This window comes from Larimichthys crocea, chromosome XV (assembly GCF_000972845.2).
Source record: "Larimichthys crocea isolate SSNF chromosome XV, L_crocea_2.0, whole genome shotgun sequence".
Classification (NCBI taxonomy): domain Eukaryota; kingdom Metazoa; phylum Chordata; class Actinopteri; family Sciaenidae; genus Larimichthys; species Larimichthys crocea.
Window position 1 is genome coordinate 2,956,722 of NC_040025.1, and position 20,920 is coordinate 2,977,641.

A 20,920-nucleotide genomic window follows, 5' to 3' on the forward strand; every position below is an offset into this window, starting at 1 on the left:
AAATCAAAAAAACACACCTCTGTCACCTTGACAAAAGTCACCAGCTCATTTGTACGTCTACAGTTAGTTAGACATCTGCAGCTGTTTGACGGGAAAAAAGTTTCCAAGACATTTCAAAGAAAATCGTCGGCATTAACAAGTACAGCACGCGTAGCGAACAAATCAAAAAGGCCGCACCGTTGCAGTGCAGCACTTCATCACTATAACTGCATTTCGTCCGACAAGTTCTGTAACTTTCTATAACCGAGATCAGTCATTCACATCCACTTCACGCACCGCCTGGCCAGCTGTGTGGAGGTGAGAAAGGAGCCAGGGTTTCTCTCTCTCTCTCTGGCTCTCTTTTTTCATTCTTGACTCAACTATTTCTGTCACTTCTCGAGTGCAACACTTTGAATGTCCTCCCAAAGGGACTATGCAGTTATCCCTGTATTTAAATGATATCATGTCTCATCTCCTTCTCTTTATGGCGGCTGGCTTTTCACTCCTCCTTCGAGTGGGGTCATTTAGAACAGCTATAAAACACTTCTGCCTTCTGTCGAGGTCAGACCAACTATGTACAGACCAGTTTCTTTTGAGCATAACCTGACCTCAAAGCAAATGAGTAAACTAGCTCGTCACTGGGGCAGATCCCTATACTTGTTCTTGTGGTGTTACCTAGAGATGTAGACTGCAACAAGTCCACCACAAAGTACATTTTCTATCACCTGAATGTCCTTGATTCCTCTTCTCATCATAAGCTGTAGTATCTCTGTTAGCATAATCTAAAAAGGACAGATCATTTTCAAACAGTCTAACTCCTCTAAGATTTCGTCTAACTACCTGTGACATAATCTACCTAAAGTTTCTGGAGTGGAAAACCTCACAGCAGGTTTTCACAACATTAGTGGAATCAATGTTCTTCCTTCCTGCAGAGCTGCTTCTTATTCAGCGAGCTAAAGCCATTAAGGTCAAGGCGGCAGAGCCGGCGACACAGTCTGCATATGTTTAACCTTTTTCTGCAGTTTCACATTGGGCGGGCGGGGCACGTGTAACAGGAGAGGGCTCCACATCGTGGCCTAATGGAAAGGGTGAGGGCACACACTACGAGCCATACACACATATAGAGCAGGGGTAGGAATGGCTTTACACAGTCCAGACGCACAAACACAAACACAATCTGTGACGTGAATTTAAATGCAGACATGGAAGGAGACGTATAAATACAATATGCAAGCTGACCACACCTACATAGGCTTTTAGATTTATTGAAATGTAAAAAACAAACTAAAATAAATCATGTTAGTAGGTGAAAACATACTCTAGAAGCTACTCTGACAAGCAAGGCACACATGTATGCAAACATACAAACATGATGAGAGTAGCAAACAAACACCCACACACACACACACACACACACACACACACACGCACACAGTGAGGACTGGAGGTTTGCCACGCTCGCTGGCAGCGCCATGCGTGACGGATGGCTCTATCTATGGTGGTACATGCCACCGAGAGCCAGAGGGTGTGTTCGTCCACGAGCTTTACCCGACAATGATACAGGAAGGATGGATGTCACACAGGGAAGAAAATAACACACCTGCCAGGTCTTTGAAAACCAAACAAAAAAACTAAATGCGACAGGACAGAAAATCTTTGGGACGGGGGGAAAAAAACAAAACAATGAATGACAGACAATTTCTGCTTCTCTCACGGTGACAATATGATTGAATTACAATGCATATTTTCACACCAGGGTGCATTCGTGCGTATTGTTTTACCATCTGTACACAGGTAATGTGAATAAAAACAATTAGCACTTGTATATACACATTTACCTGCATATTTGAATGCTGGATTTTAATGTTTATTGCTTTTTTATTAAAATAAAATTGTTTTCCACCTGCATATTATATCTAATGTTCCTATCCTCCAGTGGGTCTCCTGATGACCACAAGTAGTGGACAATGTGACCATTTAAAGCTCAGAGTACAGATGTATACAAGTCAAAGAGATGTACTGTTCTAGAGTGAAAATGGACAAAATAGTGGCTTTAATAAGATTTTCTTTTGTTGAAAGAATGACATTATTCACAGTAATATAAATTTCCAACAGAGGCACTTTGGCAGGCGATCAGTATGGGCTTCCTATCAAACAAACATAGCCAAACAGCAGTGATTATAGCTGCTTCCTTGCCAGAGCGAGAAGCACTCAGAAACAAGATTTTAAGACGAATGTTTCAATAAAATGAATTAGTTTATGTGTAAGAGCAGACTCTGTGTATAATGTGTGTTTCCTTACTCTGCCAAAATACACATTTTTATTATTTTATCCTGTTTCACTGAGTGTCAGATGTCAGATATGATCTGTTCAGGATCCACACTTTACATTCATCCTCCTCAACGTAGGAGGGTCAAACTACAGTAAAACCGTGTGGGAAAAATCCTTCCAGCCATTCATTCATAACATAAACAGAAAAAATGTCTTAAAATATTGATGGTATGTGTTTTGACAGTAACAAAAAATGCACGAGGTCGTTACTTCAGATGACACTGTGCCCCTTCACTGAGGAAAAGCCTTCAATTGAGACAGGCGTTTAACATAGACTTTATGTCTAAATCATCCAATTATAGATATGAACACATTTTATCAAGCTGTTACGTCACTTTATTCACAGTTCCTCCATGTCTCATATTAAAGGCCTGTTTTGTGTGTGTGTGTGGGGAGGGAGGGGGGGGCATAATCCCCTGTTGTGAAAAATCTGAAGTATTGCAATAGAAGTGTTGCAATAACAGCAAATTACTGCAGAGAAAGTAGAATTAATTAGAATCAATTTACTAGTAAGTAAGAAGAATATTAAGAAGTAACACCCATGACAATAGTGCAAAAGTTATGTCTATGTTGTTATATTGAAATTATGAAATTTGATTTTCCCAGCAGCCGCATCACAAAACATGTACCAGTATTTCATCCCCCAACTGTTTGCGTCATCTTTATTTCTTTGTTACTAAAGGTGAGCGATGGATTTTATTTAAGAAATTCTTTTTAAAGAAACTAAAGTTACTTACCTCTCATGATGTGGCGCACTACTTTGACAGATCCTCCTCTCAGGTTGAGAATTTGATGGACCCTCTGCTGCAGCTAAAAGTAGAGAAGAAGAGGATCAGCAGCATACTGAAGTCAGACTCAAATAAAATAAAAAAATCATTCTGCAAGAAATCAGTATATAAATATATACTTTGACTTGTTTAATTGGTTAACATTGATGCTGTGTGGTTGGCAGCCAGTTACAGTAGCTCTGAACACTTCTGTGTTTTTAGTATCTTTTAGTATCTTTAGTACTTCGATTTTTTGCCAACCAATCTCGCTCTGTTTTGTGTGCGATGGAGATTATATAGACTACTTCATGATATATTGGGTGACCCCTTCAAAAAAGCCAAGGCTCTCTTTGTTTACAGTCAAGCACAGCTGTCAGCGCTAGCATACTCGCTGTGGGAAAAACTGGAAATCATGCTGAGGCGAGGAGGCAAAGCTAGGCTAAAGCTGAAGACAGACAGGAAAGCAAAGAGAGGGCGAACGGGCTAAAGCTGAAGACAGACAGGAAAGCAAAGAGAGGGCGAACGACCATCAAGATGCCCCCATTTATTTATTTATAAAGTATTTTTCTAATCCACCTTGTATATTGTGAGCTGCTGTAACAAGTGAATTTGAAAATTCAAAGTTCTCCAAGTCAATAAGCCACTTGGCTGAAGTGCTGAAAATAACCATCTGATTCCTGTCTGCTTTTATAATTTGTCTGATCAGATGTCTTGACAATAATTAATCAGAGAGGAAACTCATTTAACAAGCCAGAGTCAGTGTGTGTGTGTGTGTGTGTGTGTGTGTGTGTGTGTGTGTGTGTGTGTGTGTGTACCTGTGATATCCCTGAGTTGCTGATCTCCACCATAATGTAGCAAATCAACTGAAGGACAAACAGCCCGGCATCCAGGCGTCGAAGGTAGAACTCATCCTCCATGGCGTCGTCCAGGATCTCCCCCCGACGCACCATCTCCTGCACACAACACACAAAGTAAACACAGTCAAAAGAGCATGTTTTTATGCATGCTCGGGGGGAATACATCTCAATTTATGTGCTTTCTTCTGTTCTCCGCCGACTACAAACAAATTCAACAAACACAGAATATCAGAGACTAAGTTTAAGGCGTTGTTTTTCAGCTTTTTCCCCAAATCCATTTTCTCCATTGACCAGACACAAATCAATTGATTTCACAGTCAAGCTGAAAAAAGGAAGGGGGGGCAGTGTTCGGTGTTAACATACTCACACATACATACACAGTCTTGCATAGTTATCCATCTTAACACCCCTGTCAGTATGCCAATAGTACGGTGCTGCCAATACACACACAGCCCACATTAATCATCATTAGAGATTAAGAAGCAGACCTGAGGGGGAGAGTGGAGTCTGGAGTGTAAGCCACTGGAGTAGTACAGCAATACAGACAGTGTGTTAAGTGTTTTGCTGTCAGAGTTTTACCTCGACGCAATGGACAGTTGGGGGAAGGTTACGGCTATACATAACCTTAAATTACCGCAGTAAGGAAAACAAACACTGTTTTTCTCGTGGACCCCTGCAATTTGTACACACAGTATACTCATTTGCTACAGTAAAGATGCGCGCTAAAAGACATGGTGGGTCAAAAAGGGGATGGAAAATTAATGTTTTTAGCTCTAATGACTTCTGTTATAAGCAAACGGAGGCTTAATGTATTTCTAACATTAAGATGTAACCTTTCTTGAACAGTCTATGTCTTATTTCATAGAACATTTCATACATTAACTAAAGCTTACCAGAACTCGTGCAATCAGTTTAGAAAGACTACAACCAGTGCTGTAGTCATAACTAACTGATCTGAGACCAAGTCTTAAACCAAGATGAAAGAGTTTATCAAGAGTGAGACAAGACCAAAACTTTGAGGGGTTGAGAACAGACAGTATATAGCATACTTAGGTAGCTAATATATCCATGAAAACTCTGGGTGAAGCATGGCTGCCACATTGAGTAATCTCATTAAGTGTTTTCTTGACGTATTTATAAACCACTGTGTGTTCTATTGGACTGATGACTCCTGCCAGAGAGTTAACAAATAAATCAGAGAATGCACAGGCAATTAAGTGACATCCCCACAGGATTAGACATTGTAGAAATGCAGTCGATTCCAAGACAAGACCTAGGCCTTAGAAAAAGTGCTACAACACTGTTGATGACACAAATTTCAGTATGGACTATAATTAACTCCACTAAAAATTCACTAAAATATGCTCAATCTGCATAGAGAGAATGGCTCAACACAAAAAAAACAAAAGAAAATGTGTGACAGTATGTGACACAGTAAATCAAGAAAAAGGGCAACTTTTCAAGGCATTGCTAATGAAAACAAATAGCTCTGAGCGTCGAGCTAAAGGGTACCACTCATGACATTTACATCCCAATGATTTAATCTCAGAGAAAATTAAAACTTTCAAAAGGCCTTGTCCTTAAAGATCGATTACACTGTAAAACCCAATTATAGCTGAAGTTCAGCTCATTAACAGGCCTCAATCAAAGGGCAACTCCTGAGGACTACAGTACAGGTCTGTTCTGGGAAAACCATTCAAGCTGCAGGTTGCAGAGTTGAGATGCAAAACCACATATCAATTTTTGTGACATCGCTTTCTGAAAGCCAGATGTCATCCTGATCGAAGACATAAAAATACGTACCTTTAGAACAAAGCCCTACTGTATGGTGTAAAGTGGGGCTTGTTAAAGATGCAAAACAATGCAGATAATTAAAACAAGAGCCTATCATAAAGCCACTGCATGTAGGGCATTTGTCTCTTGTGTGTCCTCTGGGTAAAACACTGGCCCAGAATTCTGTTTTATTACAAAGCAGAGATTTATCGCATTGTAAAATAGTCCCAAAGCTTGGCCTTGCTGCTGTCAACCAACACCCATTAAAGATGCAAAAACTTGAAAAAAAGCTATATGAATGTAAACTGTGTTTCCTCTCTCTTTCCTGTAGGAGAAAAGATTACCTCAGTTTCCAAGACAACTCTGCTCATTATTCAAGCCAATACAGTAGCTTGCGGAAAAGTTACACAGATCCCATGAGCCAACTTCAGCAAAGACACAATACACAGGATGTAGGATAACAGACAGGACACAATATATATACATGTGACACCCAAGGGAGAGTGAACAACATGCACACGTGCAACACATACCCTGTGTTTGCATTTTCTTCCCTAATTACTGCTCATGGCCACCACTGCAAAGAAGAGCTGCCTGGAGCCATTTTTAATTTTTTTTTTTCACCCCAACGGCATTACACAAAAACTCGCCCTAATTTGCCTCTGATTGGCCAGTGTTCATTACCTTTGTTAGTTTGGTTGGTTAGGGTTAGCCAATTATAAATAGAGGAGGTATAGATCTTTGTGTTAAATGGATGGTTAAAAAAAAGAAATAAATATATATAGATATATTATATATATCACCAATCACACGAAGCTAGCAGCATTTTCTGAGGAGGCCTTGGACAACTCAATTACTGCATATCTATGCGTTCCTGCGACAGACTCAGCGGCAGAGGGATGTGACTGTAGTTAGATGTATGATGTACGTACTGACAGAATGTGTCAGCAATCAGAAATTAATTGAGACAAGTTAAGAGAGGATGATGGAGAGTCCTCATCTAGACCATCATTCCCCACAGATACATTAGCCCCAGGAAATAACTTCTATAATGGAATGATTGTGGAGTAAAAATAGAGTGAAAATAACAAAACAAACTAGAACCATCCAGTTTGGTGTGACGCACGGATGCAATTGATTTACATTAGTAACTAGTAAGCTACCAGGTACAATAAGCCGACTGCAGTGTACATACTCTACAAACTCAAAGTAATGGGTAAATGCTTGAAAGATTCAGCTTCCAACCAAAGTTTTAATTATTGGTACTGAAGCACAGAGAAAGAAAACTAAATATGAAACTACATGCGCTGAATTTAAAACCTTGTCATCAAGTAAAACAAACTGTGTGAGCGTTGTTGGGGGGTTATTGTGTGAAGCACTTTGTGTTACAATGTTTTGTATGAAAAGTGCTATACAAATAAAGTCTGATTGATTTATTAAGTGGTAGTGAAGCTTGGTGTTGAATACATGTGGGACATGATGGATGGTGCCCGTGAAGTGGGTTCATACGCTAGTGATGTGAGGTAGATCATACTAAAGAAGTCTAGAGGCTTTGAAATAAATCCTTTTTTGTTCAGTCTACCACACTTCATCTACATGTATGCTGCATGACTGAGGATTTAATTAGTGAAACCACAAGAAGCGAACAGCTTCCACACGGATTCATCTGGTTAACCTTCAGTAATTCAGAAAAAAATGATGTCTTACAGGCTTGTAGTAAAAAGAACATCCTATTGCTGTTAGTTTACATGATTTACTTCTAATATCATACTGGTTGTTTTGTGTCATGATTTAGATATAAGTACCTAGACTGTATTATTTCTTCTATGTGACCCAGCAGTCAGAGGCTCTCTTTAGTTTATTTACTACACAAAGAATCAGCCTAGGAGAAAGTTGTGGCTGTCAAAATGACTAATATAGTCTTAAGTGCTTCATCAGCTCCACCTCTAAAGGAGAGACGAGCTACCCAAATATAGACCCCAAACATCATATATAATTAAAATTTTCTTCAATGTCTGTCCAGGAGTGTGACTTCTCAAAAGAAAACCAAGAGACATCAGCAATGGAGGATCAAAGTTACAGTAACTAACAGCAGCATGCAAAAGCATAAAGGAACAGCTTCTTAGTTTTCCATATTGCTACCATCTGAATGAGCTAGAAAGCCTGAAAAGCAGCACGACTGACAGCTAAGATGATAACCACTCTGTTATGTTGGAATCACGCAGAGTTAGATTGTCCCAAAGTGCTCATCAGACAGACCATCAAAATAACTGACAAGTGTGGGAGCGTTAAGAGCTGGTCCTGAAAAGCATTCAACCACATAAATGCAAATTGTAGCTCTGAAACAAAGCATCCAGCTTCAGCTGGATTGTTTTCAAAATTGATCAGCTCCCTGTAGAGGTGTGAAGTGAAAAAAATGCTGGACGTATTTTCAGCTATGGCTCAAACAAACTGTTGGAAATAAAAATAAAAAAAATTTCATTTTTATTTTAATTCTACAGAATTTTATGTTCCTCAGATATTTGAATCACTTTGTTGATCCAGTGAATGTTCCTCAAGTGCTACCATGAGATTGACATCTATGGTTCTGAGCAAATTATCCTCACAACAAAAGTTTTGTCCAAAGTATGAACTTTTATAATCAACATATCATCAATGTTCCTCGTTTAAAAACACTATAGGTTTATGTTGTAGCAATTTGTTTTAACAATTTCAGTTTCAGTTTCTGAGAAATTGCACCAGACACAAACCAAAGGAAATCTATTTGTGTCACCAAGAATGTGTCACTATTGTCATTTCTGACAATGAAAATCATGAAAAATGTTGATTGGTTTCACCACCTCAAATGTCCTGTTTGTTTTTTTCTACAACCAAAAGATTTTCAGTCAAAATGTCAGAGAGGAAATCAGAATTTTTGTTCTTAGGAAATGACAAAACAGTTGCAATAGTTGCTCGTTATTTTAGCAGTTGACAACTAATGAATTCATCCACTAATTGTTGCAGCTCTACCTAATATCATCTATGTGGGACAGTTATTATGTAACCCTTGACACATGCAATAACTTCATACTCTGTAGCAACGAGTGGCCTCGTCACAAAGAAAAAGAAAATAATTTTTCAAATAAGGTCAAGTATTGCTCCCTCCAGGAAGCCTCATTTAATAGGAATGAAGAAAAAAATATTCAATACGTGATGAATCAAGCTGGACCTTCGAATCTGTATGGGGACTGGAAGGTTTTGAACCATGACAAGTGCATTAAATATTCATTATTGTGAGCAGTGGAAGTGGACATTCGGGATATTAAAACGCGAGCGGTCGCGGGGTCTGTGGCAGTATTCATTACAGCGGGCGGAGTTTTGTACACTCGTGAGTTTTGACATTGTGGCCAATATCTTTTGTGTGGCAGTTTGGTCCCTCTGGCAAACACCGGACAGCGGAAGCAGAGAAAGAATAACGTGTTGAAAGGAGGGATTGGACAAGTCAATTACTGCAACCTCAGGGGAGCCTGGCAGCCGGGCTACAGTACAGACAAAGTAATAAGCAGTGATTTTCAGTCTTAGTCCCTTTACTGTAACTCTGCCGCATTGTGTGTGTGTTTGTGTGTTGGGGTGTGTATGATTAATGGAAGACTGTGTGCACTGCAAGTGTTATGCATATCTGAAACCGTGTGTCTGTGTAAGACATATGTATAAGAAACGTGTGTCTTTGAACACAAACTATTTTTTGCATGTGTTCCTTAATATATGTGTTGGATTTTGTATAGCCGTGTATGAGAGTGTGTGTGTGTGTGTGTGTGTCTGTGTGTGGCTGGTTGTTATTCCTGTGCTTTCTTTTCCGTTGGGATGCTTAGACGCAGAATTAAAGTGATTTCTTTGTCAGCACTTTGCAAAAACCCACTGTGACTGTGTGTGTGTGTGTGTGTGTGTGTGTGTGTGTGTGTGTGTGTGTGTGTGTGCGTGTGAGCGTTAAGTGTGAGAGAGTGTGTCTGTGTGTGTAGGACATAATGCAAACACCAGAAAGAGAGAGGTTAGATATCCTCATTAAAAAACAGAGACACAAAGGTTGATAATGAGGTAAAACTTTGAAGAACTTTGCGAGAGCGCGAAACAACACGCTGATTTCAAATTATGATAATATCCCAGAAAAAGAACAGCCCCGTGCTTTGAGCACATATCAATTAGACTTTGTTCACAAAGTGGGGCAAAGCAAAACACGCAGTATTACCAGGATGGAGGAGGTATTTGCCACCAAGAACATCATGTCATTCAGTCTGTGCTGAAGTTTAAACGTTTTGGGCAGTGGAAAACAGTTTGTGTTGATTCCAAACAACATGCCTGCACTTAATCATCATTTATCAGTAATTTGTCTTCTGAGATGTCATATTAACACCTTGACCATGACTTGTTCTGGACTGTTTCATCCACTGTGTGAGAGACAGTTCTGGATGGTTCAGTCAGAACAGCTTAGTGAGGTGCTGCTCTTTATCTGAGGTGGGGGAAGTTAACCAGACGTGCGTTTGCCAAACCAACTCATTTGTCTTCATCTTTGAGGTCTTTCCTCTTGTGAAAATAAAAAAACACTTCTGGTGAAGCATACATCTCATCTCATCTGGCCTCAGTGGACAAATGGGTGAAGCAATGCTGCGCTAGAAATCTGTGGCACAAAGTGGAGGTTTATGCCAACACTATCAACAACAAGGCAGGCAGCCCTAATTGTAAATCTGTAACGACTGACTGACAGACGGCTTGTCCAATAGGAGCTGTCAGTTTCAGACAGTGACATAGGGTGTATTTTAGGGCCGTTGTATAGGATGTCATTGGATTTAGTTAGGTGGACTTAATTGTCATGGTCACAGGTTGGTTGCCAAGCTTCAAGAGTTTATTGCAGGGCTCGCATTTATCTAGTCTCTGATAACTGGATTGGCAAAACACAGATTCGCTGAGCTCCCATGGTAACAAATCTGTTAGCAAATCTTTTACCTTAATAGCAAAAAGCACCGTTTAAGACATTCAGGCAGTGGCTTCTCAGGTTTAGCTGGCAATGACATTCTGTGAGGACAGAAGCTCCACTCTGTAACATCTACGGGTGTTTTAGTGGCTCTCACAGCACAAACTGAGTCATACGTCGCCTCTAGCCTAGATTTAGCTGATCACGTCATGGCAGTTTCCCTCTCCAGGTTAACATTTTATTCATATAATATCAATAATTTAAGTTTGATAGCTCTGAGCTCTAGTACCTGGAGAAAGCTCACAGTAGAGTACTGCAAGTGCCAATTGCATTTTTAGGTTGTAGTCCTGTCCTCTAACTCTACAGATTTCACTTACATTGAACGGCTACAGCTTTGTAAGTTTAGTTTTGGAGTTGAATCTAAACAGATTCAGTAAGGGACTTGAATCGATTCAGATTTGATAAGCACCTTCAATACAGAAACCAGATACAGAAAACTGGATAAAGATGAAAATAACATGAATTAGCAGCTGTACTTGAAAAACCATCACCATTTCTTCCAGAACTAATTAGCTCTTACAGTTTTGTTGCAAGCACAGGACTCAGACATTTTCAAGTTCCCCCACGCCGATTTCTGCTGCGATCCAAGAACCAGTCCAAACATAAATGTGCTTGGTTGCGCTGCAGGAGTAAGCACATTTTGGAACTACATTTCTCAAACTGGTTCACTCACGTCCTCGACTTATGAATGAATAAACTGCGATTTTTTGAAGGAATGATGGATGCAGAGGAGATTGCAATGATGAAGGGAAGATGAGCTGTGACGCAGACAAACATAAGTTCACCGAGGAAGTGTGTATGAATCAGGAGAGAGGGAGAGAGAGAGACAGAGAGAGAGAGGGGGAGGAAGAGAGCATTTATTCTTGAAAGACATTTAAGAAAACAAAATATATCACATCCAAGTGCAGAACCAATTTCGACTTAACACAGACTTTCTTTGAAAATGTCAACTGTCAGCAATGGTAAACCAGCCCATTTCTGCTGTACACTTTTGCTACAGCCCAGTAAAGAAAATACACACACACACTGTCACACACATACACACAAAACACAGTGAGCAACTGGGTGCTTAGGTTCTAGGAAAATGCACTCAGGCATTTTACAGTATTGAGGTCGGCCTCAGCCATGTTTTGCTGAGCTTCATCAATCTCCGAGAGCTGTTACCAACAAGCTGAGAGCAGAGGGAAGGTCTGAAAGGAAACGAGGTGGAGAACGAGAGGTGAGAGTAGTTGCATTCGAGGGGAAGAAGGAGAGAAGAAGAGGGAAAGAGTGGCAGGGAGAAAGACTGATGGAGTGACGGAGGGAGGAGGCAATGTGGAAGCAAGACAGAAACAGGACGAAGGGAGGATTAAAACAGAGAGAAGACAGGTGGAATTGCGTGGGATGAGAGGACCGCCACCAAGTAAAGGAATGTGGGAGGTGCAATAATAAAGAAAAAACAAAGGACGACGTTAAAATGAAGGAGACCACGCAGAGAGAGAAAAACAAGACACTTAAGAGGAGAGGGTGGGGAAGAGTAATGGATGTTGTGAGTGAGTAAAAAAAGAAAAGAGGGATGGAAGAAACAGAGAGGGAGTGAAAAATGAGAAATATAGCAGGATGGAAAAAAGCTGGTTCAAGAGAGAGAGAGGAGCGCATCAGGAGGATAGAAAGAGAGGAGAGAAGAGATACCAAGGTGGGAGGAAAATAAGCAGCTTATTAAAAAGGGACCGGGCTGGAGACGCAGAGAAAGAGCAGCAGCAGCTTTTTTCCCTTGCTATCCTCCTGAGAAATCTGTGGGTAATATGTTGCAGAGGAAAAACATTTTGCTTACCGCCCCTTAAAAACAGGCTTAACTAGGGGAAAACCAAAAAGCACAGCAGAGAGAGATAAAACACCGCTGCTGACGGAAGCCGATTCAGCTGAGGCGCCGGACAGAACTGGGTTGCTGGTCTTTATCGCCTTATTTAACATAACGTGACATTTGGTGGAAGCTTTGACTCGCACAGACTTACGGTATCATCTGGGTATTTTTCAGTATTAGAGTTTTACCAGTAGGCATGAAACCGCAGCCTTTTGCTCAATCCTTTGAACCATAACAGTATCACTTTAGACCACACACACTCTCAATACATTAAAAAAAGAAATAAATACGCTGCAAAAAAATACTATTACACACAACTAAACAATCATGACATTAAACTACTTCTTGAAATCAGCCTAAAAATTAGGTCACTGCAAAACAATATCTGACTTTAAGGATTATAAAAAAGGATTACATATGTAAGATGAAATTGTGAGATAAAGCTGCTTCATGAAGGGAAATCAAGTGTGTTTGAATTCAGCTCAGTCTAGACGTTCGGGATGACTTCTGTTTTTTTGCACCTGATGATGAGTAAGTTCACACAAAGACTTTGCTGCATATTACTGATGCATCAGTATGCACCCCATCTTAAATATGAGATTATTCTGCATGCTTAAACACATACTGTAGGTTTTGCACTCGCGACTGTAGCTTGAACTAATTCGACAAAAAGATATCTGCGTCATCTTGCACATTTTTACAATTCTCTTCTTTTCTAATACTTCTTAACATATGTCTCTAATGAAAAATGAGATAAGGGCCATGCAGCTGTGTTAGCAGATGTGTCAGGATGTACTCGGTGCTAATGTCAGCACCATTTGGTCATAAACCAACCAGAAAAATCAAAATGTTCGATCTATGTTCATCTATCCATTAGTTATTTCGTAACAATTCAGAATTGAACCGATGTCACCGGTCCTAATGAGGTCTAGCTACCGTGGAACAAGTTTAGAAGTGCATCTATCAATTATTTTAATTAGCAATTAATGTAGCAATTACTTTTTTATAAAACAACAGAATTGTGTGAAATGCCCATCACAATTTTCTAAATTCATGGTGTGTACAAATTGTTTGTCTTGTCTGACTGACAGTCCAAAACCCAAAGATCAGTCAGTGTAAGGAAGTGAGTTTACCAGCCCTCTGTAACCGCTCCTTACTTCTGCTTGAAGTCCAAGCTTGAACTGTCGGTGGTAGAGTCGTATTGTGGGATTTTACAAGGAAGAAAAACGCGTGGACTAAAAAAAAGACAATATCTCTGGTTCTGCATTGATTTTTAACTTTCTTGTACCATCAAAGGTCTGTGTTAGAGTTGTAGGAGTGCAATGCCAAACCATTGGACCAGCATTATTTTTCATAGCAGGGCAGAGTCAGAGTCTATTCCATTGATACATACGGTATATTACATATTCATGTAACTTTTCATAACTGTAATAGCCTGGAGAGTTTTGACATGTGCGCCGCACAGTTGATAAAATATTACAACTTCCTTGAATAGCCCCTTTTTTTCTTCTTTTTTTTTTTTAGTTACAACGGAAACTGCTGCTGTGCCAGAAATGTTTGTATATTATCACTTTCTGCTTCATGTCCACCTGACTCACTGTAAGCCTGTGAACTGGGGAAGGCCGACTGTGTGGCTTCAAAAGATAGCCGCACACGCAGACATGGTTTCTTATCACTAGGGTATCACAAAGTCATACTTTGGCCATCCCGGAAGGAAGAGACGAGAGAGCCACAGAAGACGACAGGGAGAGAGAAAAGGAGAAAAAGAAGAGGGAGGGAGAGAAAATGTCAAACTGTCTGGCCTTTTCTTGGAAATCCCACCACGAGGTCTGTCTGAGAAATTAATCTTCAGTCATCTTTAGATAGGAATCGCACACTTATCTGTCCCCACCCACACCTCGCTCCCTCCCGTTCCCATTCCTTCTCTCCTCCTTCTAATATCTCACATTTTCCCCTGAATTTGCCATGTTTAACCATCCACTTTTCTTATTTTAACTGTACGTCCTGTTCTAATATTTACAGTATCTATCTGTCCTTTTTTTTGGATTCCTCTCTTTCTGATGACAGGATGCTCTTTCTCTCCCCATTGAAGCCATTATCCCCTGCCTGGCCACTTATCTTCTATCTGTATCCCTCCATCGGTCTGTCTAGCCCACAGCTCAACGCACTGACACAGACACAGACACAGACACACACATGCAGACAGCTCAATAGGGCCCTCACACACAGCTATCAAGCTTTCCAATTCTCTGTAAACTGTCATATTGTTATCAGCAGGATTGTGATGGGGTTTTTTTTTGGTCTCTTCCCTCATGGCTTTGGATGTGACACACTGTGGAATTGCGCATCTTATCTGCCAAAAAAGGAATGACATTTTGATCACACGCCCCAACCCTTTTCTAACATGGACTGCGTTGGATATCTGCACATCTGTAATGCAAGTTGAATTTTCCAGCTGGCGATAAAGAAAACCATGAATGTGTGATGGGACTGCACTGGAGTCTGTTGACAATTTTAATGGAAGGTTATCGTTTCTGTTTGTTCCCCCGTCGGATTTGTAGAAAGATCAAACCCGAGACAGACTAAAACAAAAAACGAATATGTTCCCACACAAATCCTCGTGCCGTTTTCTGTTTAAAACTGTTTTCATAACAGCAGCGATCGTTACAAGTTTGTAGTCAAGGGAGAGTGTTATCACCTCTTTGGTGTGCTGTTTAATTTGTTTCAGTAAAAGACTGCTCGCACTCAATACTAAACTAAATGAATTGGACATTTTCTCGCAGTGATAAGACACTTAAGACAAACTTTTCACTTTGTTAGAAGCTGCAACTTACTCTGCAATAATGTGGCAAAACTATGCTAAGTGAGCTGACCTGGGGGGGGCGCGTTCAACGCGACTTTATCATCGCATTAATGACACCGCTGCATTGCATGACAGTCCAACACAGTCAAATAAAACAGATCATGTGAGTGGCTTTTGTCATTTAACACCGCACTTTTATTTAAATTACGTGTAGTACGTACTGGGACTACAGATGTAAATGAGCTCAGCCGTAGCTCCTCTGATTTGCATAAAGTGCAGAAATGATCTGACACGTGCAGTGCTGCAGGAGGGTGCAAAAAGAAGAAGAAAAAAAAAGGTGTTTTAATATTGTTAAAGAGAGGACTCGTTTGGAACAGCAACTGAGCATTCAGCCCGCAAGAGGAAGGCCGTGTGTGAGGCAATACAAGTGAAATTCACAGCTGTTGTCAACTCAACAAAAAGATACGTGATTGAATAAGCTTTAATAAACGAGAGATTATTGGTAAAATAATCCTTTGACTAGATTATTGCTGTAAACAGATAAAAGAAACATGACAGACCTACTTAATAAAAACATAACTAAGAGCAGCTTCCAGCATATTACACTGAACTAGACCTGTTGTGAACCATTAAAAATAAGAGAACATGCAAATTCAAGCAGGAGGTGACCGAGGTAAACACAAACATTATTATTATTAAGTATTTTCCCATACAGGATTGTATTGTGACTCACCATCTCTATCTCCAGGTCCATCATTTTCTGGTGCAGCGCTGCCTCCGTCCCCTCAATTTGTTGAATCCACTAGAGGGCAACAAACAGCAAAACATGAGTCAGCACAGCACAGACTACTGGATATATATCCAACTACTGTTGGATGGTTATCATGTTTGAAACCATGATATAGTTTCCAAACCTACCTTTTCCGCTAATGACAAAACAGTGCTAGCCTGAATGATGGCCACTTGCTCCTCATTTCTTAAGTTCTATACAGAAGGGAAAAAAAATGCTTGAATTAATATTGTGTATGTTTTGATCATCATGATTTTGATGTTAAATGAAAAAATGGATTACCCCGTTGTCTCCCAGGATGTCTAGAAGTTTGATGAGATCTGGAATGCACACATCCTGTAAAGAATAAACATATCAGGAAACACATATACAAATAAAGTGTCATTTACCTTTAATTTTTTTTTTTACTGTAAAACAGCGTCTGTGCTTGTGTCCCAGCGGGCTGCAGCTACACCGCGTACAGGGTATATTTATTTTGGCTTTGTGCCCATTTTTAGAGCTAAACAGCCTAATTGAGTTTGTCCTTTTACTAAAGGTCTGCACCACGCTGGAATTTCCCGTTCGGTCTCTTGAGAGTTCTATTTTAGGGTGTTTCTATTTAGAGGGGCAGAAATATGGGAGGAGGGAATGGACAGTTATAGAAATGTCCACTGCAGCTGATGTATCCTGCTGACTGACCACTGCGGCAGAGGAAATTGTGTCTGAAATTTAATGTCTGGCGTAAAATGGTCTGCACTGTTTTATGTGCATATACAGGGGGCAGAGCGAGGCTACAGCTGTAGGTTAAATTAAAAGACACGATAAAGTTAGTGTTCAGTTCAGCGCCGCAGCACTGCAACAGTCTGCTCAGCACATGACTTACCTTTCTGTTTCCCATACGTCCTTCCTCACTGTCTGTCCTGACTCCTCAGGTTTATAGAAGCTCCAGTCCAGTGAGAAATGATTAAAGCATCTGTTAATTTATTATTTTATTATTATTATTATATTATTATTAAGTGGGGTGTTACATTCCTGTTTACAGCAATAATCTAGTCAAAGGTTATTTTACCAATAATTCTCGTTTATTAAAGCTTATTCAATCACGTATCTTTTTGTTGAGTTGACAACAGCTGTGAATTCCCTTGTATTGCCTCACACACGGCCTTCCTCTTGCGGGCTGAACGCTCATTGCTGTTCCAAACGAGTCCTCTCTTTAACAATATTAAAACACCTTTTTTTCTTCTTCTTCTTTTTGCACCCTCCTGCAGCACTGCACGTGTCAGATCATTTCTGACTTTATGCAAATCAGAGGGCTACGGCTGAGCTCATTTACATCTGTAGTCCCAGTACGTACTACACGTAATTTAAATAAAAGTGCGGTGTTAATGACAAAAGCCACTCACATGATCTGTTTTATTTGACTGTGTTGGACTGTAATGCAATGCAGCGGTGTCATTAATGCGATGATAAAGTCGCGCTGAACGCGCCCCCCCCAGGTCAACTCACTTAGCTAGATTTGCCACATTATTGCAGAGTAAGTTGCAGCTTCTAACAAAGTGAAAAGTTTGTCTTAAGTGTCTTATCACTGCGAGAAAATGTCCAATTCCTTTAGTTTAGTATTGGTGCGAGCAGTCTTTTACTGAAACAAATTAAACAGCACACCAAAGAGGTGATAACACTCTCCCTTGACTAAACTGGTAACGATCGCTGCTGTTATGAAACAGTTTTAAAACAGAAAACGGCACGAGGATTTGTGTGGGAACATATTGTTTTTTTGTTTTAGTCTGTCTTGGGTTTGATCTTTCTACAAATCCGAGGGGAACAAACAGAAACGATAACCTTCCATTAAAATTGTCAACAGACTCCAGTGCAGTCCCATCCACACATTCATGGTTTTCTTTATCGCCAGCTGGAAAATTCAACTTGCATTACAGATGTGCAGATATCCAACGCAGTCCATGTTAGAAAAGGGTTGGGGCGTGTGATCAAATGTCATTCCTTTTTTGGCAGATAAGATGCGCAATTCCACGTGTGTCACATCCAAAGCCATGAGGGAAGAGACCAAAAAAACCCCATCACAATCCTGCTGATAACAATATGACAGTTTACAGAGATTGGAAAGCTTGATAGCTGTGTGTGAGGGCCCTATTGAGCTGTCTGCATGTGTGTGTGTCTGTGTCTGTGTCCGTGCGTTGAGCTGTGGGCTAGACAGACCGATGGAGGGATACAGATAGAAGATAAGTGGCCAGGCAGGGGATAATGGCTTCAATGGGGAGAGAAAGAGCATCCTGTCATCAGAAGAGAGAGGAATCCAAAAAAAGGACAGATGATACTGTAAATATTAGAACAGGACGTACAGTTAAATAGAAAATGGATGGTTAAACATGGCAAATTCAGGGGAAAATGTGAGATATTAAAAGGAGGAGAGAAGGAATGGGGGGTGAACGAGGAGGGAGCGAGGGGTGGGTGGGGGACAGATAAGTGTGCGATTCCTATCTAAAGATGACTGTAAGATTAATTTCTCAGACAGACCTCGTGGTGGGATTTCAAGAAAAGGCCAGACAGTTTGAATTTCTCTCCTCCTCTTCTTTTCTCCTTTTCTCTCTCCCTGTCGTCTTCTGTGGCTCTCTCGTCTCTTCTCCGGGATGGCCAAAGTATGACTTGTGGATACCCTGTGATAAGAAACCATGTCTGCGTGTGCGGCTATCTTTTGAAGCCACACAGTCGGCCTTCCCCAGTTCACAGGCTTACGTGAGTCAGGTGGACATGAAGCAGAAAGTGATAATATACAAACATTTCTGGCACAGCAGCAGTTTCTGTTGTAACTAAAAAAAAAAAAAAAAAAAAGGGCTTTCAAGGAAGTTGTAATATTTTATCAACTGTGCGGCCACATGTCAAAACTCTCCAGGCTATTACAGTTATGAAAAGTTACATGAATTGTAATATGCTGTATGTATCAATGGAATAGACTCTGACTCTTCCTGCTATGAAAAATAATGCTGGTCCAATGGTTTGGCATTGCATCCTACAACTCTAACACAGCCTTTGATGGTACAAGAAAGTCAAAAATCAATGCAGAACCAGAGCTATTGTTTTTTTTTTAGTCCACGCGTTTTTCTTCCTTGTAAATCCCACAATACGACTCTACCACCACAGTTCAAGCTCGGCTCAAGCAGAAGTAGGAGCGGTTACGAGGGCTGGTAAACTCACTTCCTTACACTGACTGATCTTTGGTTTTGGACTGTCAGTCAGACAAGACAAACAATTTGTTCACACCATGAATTTAGAAAATTGTGATGGGCATTTCACAATTCTGTTGTTTTATAAAAAAGTAATTGCTAATTTTGCTATTAAAATAATTGATAGATGCACTTCAATGTTCCACGGTAGCTAGACCTCATTAGGACGGTGGTACATCGGTTCAATTCTGAATTGTTACGAAAGAACTAATGGATAGATGAACATAGATCGAACATTTTGATTTTTCTGGTTGGTTTATGACCAAATGGTGTGACATTAGCATCGAGTACATCCTGACACATCTGCTAACACAGCTGCATGGCCCTTATCTCATTTTTCATTAGAGACTGTATGTTAAGAAGGAACAGAAAAGAAGAGAACTGTAAAAATGTGCAAGATGATGCAGATATCTTTTTGTTGATTAGTTAAGCTCAGTCGCAGTGCAAACCTACAGTATGTGTTTAAGCATAGCAAAACTCATATTTAGATGGGGTGCATCTGAGCATCATAATATGCCAAAGTTTTGTGTGAACTTACTCATCATCAGGTGCAAAAAAACAGAAGTCATCCGAACGTCTAGACAGTGGTTCTAACCTGTTGGAGGTACCGAACCACAGTTTTTGCTCATCCGAACCCTTCTTTAGTAAAAATAAAAATATGTTTTTTACTGGTGCACAAAATGAACCTGCATTAACTCACCTTGTTCAATAACAAAACCAACACAGTGCATGAACTCACAACAACTTACCTCGTGTGACTTCTGCTGTTGCCTTTGAGGGACCAGTTCAGATATGCGTGGCTTCACCTTGGCAAGTGCCAGTCTCATGTCATTTTCACAGCAATCTGTTCCTTTTCTTAGTTTTTATGTCCAGCATCCTCAAAACGATTGCTCACAAAGATATGTTGTAACAAATGGTATAAAAAATTCCAGGGCGGAGGCTCCACCGACCCCTGAGACCGACTCACCGACCATCACAACCCTAGGGTTCGATCGAACCCAGGTTAAAACCACTGGTCTAGACTGAGCTGAAATCAAACCACTTCATCTCCCTTCATGAAGCAGCTTTATCTCACAATTTCATATTACATATGTAATCCTTTTTTATAATCCTTAAAGTCAGATATTGTTTTGCCTCATTTTTAGGCTGATTTCAAGAAGTAGTTTCAATGTCATGATTGTTTAGTTGTGTGTAATAGTATTTTTTTGCAGCGTATTTATTTCTTTTTTTAATGTTTGGAGTGTGTGGTCTAAAGTGATACTGTTAAGGTTCAAAGGATCGAGCAAAAGGCTGCGGTTTCATGCCTACTGGTAAAACTCTAATACTGAAAAAATCCCAGATGATACGTAAGTCTGTGCGAGTCAAAGCTTCCACCAAATGTCACGTTATGTTAAATAAGGCGATAAAGACCAGCAACCCAGTTCGTCCGCGCCTCAGCTGAATCGGCTTCCGTCAGCAGCGGTGTTTTATCTCTCTCGCTGGGCTTTTTGGTTTTCCCCTAGTTAAGCCTGTTTTTAAGGGGCGGTAAGCAAAATGTTTTCCTCTGAGAAT

At 40.3% G+C, this 20,920-nt stretch overlaps 1 protein-coding gene and 1 long non-coding RNA gene across 3 annotated transcripts in view; both read right to left on the reverse strand.

Annotated features, from left to right (window-relative positions):
- The window catches only part of ctnnbl1 (catenin, beta like 1), an 86,740-nt gene that overhangs the window by 23,112 nt on the left and 42,708 nt on the right, over nucleotides 1–20,920 (reverse strand). For both annotated transcript variants that reach the window (XR_003463832.1, XM_027288551.1), the window contains exons 14-15: nucleotides 3,893–4,030; nucleotides 3,048–3,120 (exon numbers count right to left, since the gene is read on the reverse strand). Coding sequence is in view for 1 of the 2 variants with exons in the window: in XM_027288551.1 (XP_027144352.1) it covers nucleotides 3,048–3,120; nucleotides 3,893–4,030 (211 nt within the window). In the remaining variant the exon portion in view is untranslated. The remainder of the gene's footprint in view (nucleotides 1–3,047; nucleotides 3,121–3,892; nucleotides 4,031–20,920) is intronic.
- Nucleotides 16,091–16,502, reverse strand: LOC113747722 (uncharacterized). The gene is made up of 3 exons (XR_003463833.1): nucleotides 16,434–16,502; nucleotides 16,280–16,345; nucleotides 16,091–16,163 (listed from the first exon to the last, which is right to left on the reverse strand). It is a non-coding gene; the product is annotated as an uncharacterized LOC113747722 (long non-coding RNA).